We start from the raw sequence: 4700 nt of genomic DNA on the forward strand, positions 1-4700 counted from the left end.
ATATATATATATATACATATATGGATTCTGTTTTTTTTTATCGTTTGCCATTTGTCGAAATAAATGGCTTTTACTTGTATTAATAATATTTTACTTAATAGTATAAATATATACTATGTAGTTGTTGGGCTTAGGATTCTTCTACAGTAGGTGTCTGTGACTTGTTATCAATAAATTCAACAATGAATAAACAGCACACACTTTACTTGTTTTCAAAAAATATAAATTAATCACTAATATTTAAACCAAACAGTCTTTTATATCATGACACAGGCACAGTAAAGGATACCCGGGGCAATAGGGTTAAATGGACCCACCCTTTCAACTTTATAATAAAACAGATTATTTTGCATGACAACTCCATACTGTCTCTTCTTATCTTTAAACAGAGTTGGAACTACAGACTGAAGATCGTCTTTGGGCTTGTCAATTTCGTTCTACGATTTTAAAATACAATATCCAGATCTCTCTGTATATTAATGAAAGAGATTTCTTTTTACTTACAGTTTCATCATCTATGATAATTGAGGGGAAAACTTCCTTCAATAGTTCCATCACTTTCTTCTGTTCTTGCCTAACTAGAGCTGCAATCTCCTAAGTGAAAAATATTGGTGTGTAACTCAAGCTATGTTCAACATGTAATTACTAATTATAAAAAGCACTTAGTAACTGTTAATAAAACAACATACAAGGCTTATAAAATACATTTATAAAACAATCTTTGTAATGTTCTAGTTTTTCATTTACTTCATGATGTATTAGAAAAAGAGATCAATAACAAATACACACAACAAAATTTTTCATGATTACCTCTTTCAGTTCTTTCTCCTGATTGATGAACTTCTCTCTCCATGTTTGTTCTTCTATCTCTACTTCAGTTCTTAACTTCTTGAAGGATTCCTCCTTAATATTAGTAAATCACAATGGTTAGAATACTTAGAAAGATCTCCCCCTGAATATTAGTAAATCACAATGGTAGCAATACTTAGAAAGATCTCCCCCTGAATATTAGTAAATCACAATGGTAGCAATACTTAGAAAGATCTCCCCCTGAATATTAGTAAATCACAATGGTAGCAATACTTAGAAATATCTCCCCCTGAATATTAGTAAATCACAATGGTAACGATACTTAGAAAGATCTCCCCCTGAATATTAGTAAATCACAATGGTTACAATATTCAGAAATATCTCCTCCTCAACATTACTATATCATCAGTTACAATACAAGGGTTAAAACACTTAGAAATTTCTCCTCCTCGATGTCAGTATATAACCAATTAGAATACTTAGAATTCCCTTCCCCTGAATGATTTTGAAATACTTCAGATCTAAATCATTGATGAGTAAATTATGACTAGTTGTAATTGTTGTAAACTGTTTTTAATACCTTGAATAACACATGGTAAAATAAAGTTTAAATCATCCACCATAATAGAACCCCATCAAGTTATATGGATACAAATTTTGATATTTTCATGTTTTATGTTCAGTCATATGTTTGACTAAAGAGGACACGAGAAAGTGTCACAACTTGTATCCATATAAATATTTGATGTTGTTCCTTTAGTGTGGATATCTTTAAGTTAGATTAATTTATATGGTATTGTGTGTTTACGTGCTATTAGAATATACCAGTAAACCCTCACACACACAATACTATTTAATCTAAACACTTTTATCTTCAAAAATATACCAGTATACAATGACCAGTTATATCCATTATAAAATGTTTTTGCTTGATTAAAACACCAAGAAACCACATAGTTAGAAAACTTACTTTTACATTTATCCTGTACAAAACACTAAAAAAACACCACACCAGCAAGACGGATACATATCATGGAACCAGAACACTAAGGAAAACTATCTCAAACTTCACTTGTATCTTAGTACAAAAAAAGAATAACTTAAATATGAAACATCTATTCTTTTTGCTCTACTAACTTATCAATGATAAAGTTAAAGTAACTATTAGCATTAAATTTAAAGTTTTTAAGAATGTTTCTATTATACCCCTTAGTTACTTTTTTAAATCAATTTCATACCTGTGACAAAAAAACACGTCATTGATATATTATAGTTTTGTAAATAACACATAACAATTATGGTTTAGTTGTGGTTAATCATGAAGCAATGGGTTATATCTGTACTCTGTCCATCATTAGCATCAAAACCCAAATTTTAACATCATAAGCCTTCAGACTTAACGCTGAGCCACCAGGCAGGACAACAACTAACAAAACAAATACCAAGCTCTTACTCACTTGAACCTCATAAGACCCCTAGAAAACTGAATAATAATCTTTGTTCACAACTTGTGTGATCTTATACTCTCGGTACAGTATCACTCACTCTGTTTATTATCATTGCTTTTCTCACCTTTTCATGTAGAGAATTGTTACACTGTTCCACTTGAGAGGCTAATGTTTGTTTTTCTTCTTCAAGTTTGACAATTTGTTCCTTTAGAAGTTCTGTATCTGTGCTGTTTGCTTTCAGCTGTAGCTCATCTAACATTTTCAACACTTCACTTTCAAAACAACTCAGCCACTGACAAAAATCCTAGGAGTATAAATATGTTGCAATTCTCAGCCTGAAATTTCATCCTTATATAAATAGTCATCATAAAAAATATTTTCACTAATACTTCTGATAATATCAGAAGTCACATTCATAGAGTCAAATTACTTAATTGAACATACATGACTTACAAAGTCTTCCCATCAGACAACAGGGTAGAACAGAGTCAGGTGACTAAACCGACTGTTTAAAGCTGTTTCTAGAAAGAAGTGTTGAACTACAAGGGTTGCAAGAGCAACAGTTTTTCACTAAACTATAAGTCATGTGTTTTGCTGATACAAATCTTGTTAAACCCGTGGGTTATAAACAAACTAAAGAAAATGCACGAACTCTACTACACAATATGTCTAATATTTGATACTAGATGGAAGAAACTAGATCTTTGTTAAACAAAAGCTGTAGATGTCCTTAACTGAAAAAATACAGCTGTTACAATACAAAATAACCAATACTTGTTTGTTGAATAAAATGCATGGTTCTGGATTAAACACTGAGCTTTCAAATATATTAAGTCAAAAACATAGAGATAATTCTATTTTCAAGAAACTTTCAAATAGTTTAAATAACTTGTATTTAAACAATATATTCCTTACTAAATTGTAAATTTAATATTTGTGATTTTACAAACATTAGACTTTTAAAAATGACTGTTACTGTAATATCTAAATAAATACTCAGCTTCTGTAGTACATAATTTAAAACTTGCTTAGTATAGATTTTTTTTATAGAGAGAAATTAATAACTAAGAAACTGTATTATTATTAAGCATATCCTAGGTAGCAACAGTTTCTGTAGGATGTTTACATTCGAGCACAGAATTCCTTCTTACTCTCAAGTAACAATGACATACCATTTTGTGGTCTAGGTTAATTGTAGGGAACAATCTCTTCAAAAGTTCCACAACATTCTGTTGATTTTCTCTAACTTGGGATTTCATCTTCTGCACCAAAAAACAAATCAATTAATAAAGAATCTATCTCATAACATTTCAGCATATAATAACTTTTATTGAAATAAATTCTAGTTGATTTATTAGCTCTACTAATATTCTATTAACAGTATGCAACATTCTTTCTTTTTTACAGTAACAAGAAAAATCCCAAAAGGAATATCCTAGATATCATTACTCAATATATATATATTTATATAAAGATAAATATTCAGCAAATATCTAAACATATCTCATAAATAAGAGAGAGAGAGAGAGAGAGGGCCTGCTATTCTAAAAGTTGAGAAAGTTCCAAGCAAGTAAAAGTACCTATCTATGTAAGTGACAGTTTTCAAGGGAAAAACTGCAAAGGAAGGGTTAATTCTTATGAACACACTACTTACAAGTCTCAGTGTTCCTTATCCAACTCTAATTTTGAAAGAAGGACTACGAATATCAGTTTTCTAAAAAGTTGAAAAAATTCTGAACTAGCAAACTAAAGTTGATGAAACATTATTTCTACAATAATTAACAAATGAAGACTGTATAAAGATTAGTTCTTACTTCTTCATGCTCCAATTCTTTATTAGCAGCTACAGCTTTCCAGTTTTCTTCTTCTCTTGCTGCTATTTTTTGGAGGCTGATTAGCATTGCTTCCTTAAAACATTAGATAAAATCACATTAAGTTTCATCTACAAGTTTACAAGAGCTAATCATACATTTAAACAGAACCAACATTGCTTACACAAGTCTACTTAAACAAGTTCAGCTCCCACCAAATGTAATAAATTGTGTATAACGTGCATTTAAGAACATTTTTAACCCTTAAAACAAAAGTTAACTATGCAGTTTTTATATAAATAAAATATATTGCTTCATTATCAGTATCTGAACAGTAAAACATAAGAGATGGAGAAACAGTTCCTTCTATAATAGTCACCATATAATAAACATGAAGTTTAAACAAAACAGCTACCACAGTTTCAGGGACCATGCGGCCCGGTGGTAGTAACGAAACAGCTACCACAGTTTCAGGGACCATGCGGCCCGGTGGTAGTAACAAAACAGCTACCACAGTTTCAGGGACCATACGGCCCGGTGGCAGTAACGAAACAGCTACCACAGTTTCAGGGACCATACGGCCCGGTGGTAGTAACAAACAGCTACCACAGTTTCAGGGACCATACGGCCC

General features: G+C 31.1%; 1 protein-coding gene across 1 annotated transcript in view; it reads right to left on the reverse strand.

Annotated features, from left to right (window-relative positions):
• Positions 1 to 4700, reverse strand: part of LOC106465743 (kinectin-like) — a 52530-nt gene that overhangs the window by 8898 nt on the left and 38932 nt on the right. Inside the window, exons 19-23 of the mRNA XM_022393660.1 lie at positions 4073 to 4165; positions 3431 to 3520; positions 2383 to 2562; positions 811 to 903; positions 505 to 594 (exon numbers count right to left, since the gene is read on the reverse strand). Coding sequence (XP_022249368.1) covers positions 505 to 594; positions 811 to 903; positions 2383 to 2562; positions 3431 to 3520; positions 4073 to 4165 — 546 coding nt within the window. The remainder of the gene's footprint in view (positions 1 to 504; positions 595 to 810; positions 904 to 2382; positions 2563 to 3430; positions 3521 to 4072; positions 4166 to 4700) is intronic.

Source organism: Limulus polyphemus, unplaced genomic scaffold (assembly GCF_000517525.1).
Source record: "Limulus polyphemus unplaced genomic scaffold, Limulus_polyphemus-2.1.2 Scaffold2036, whole genome shotgun sequence".
Classification (NCBI taxonomy): Eukaryota; Metazoa; Arthropoda; class Merostomata; order Xiphosura; family Limulidae; genus Limulus; species Limulus polyphemus.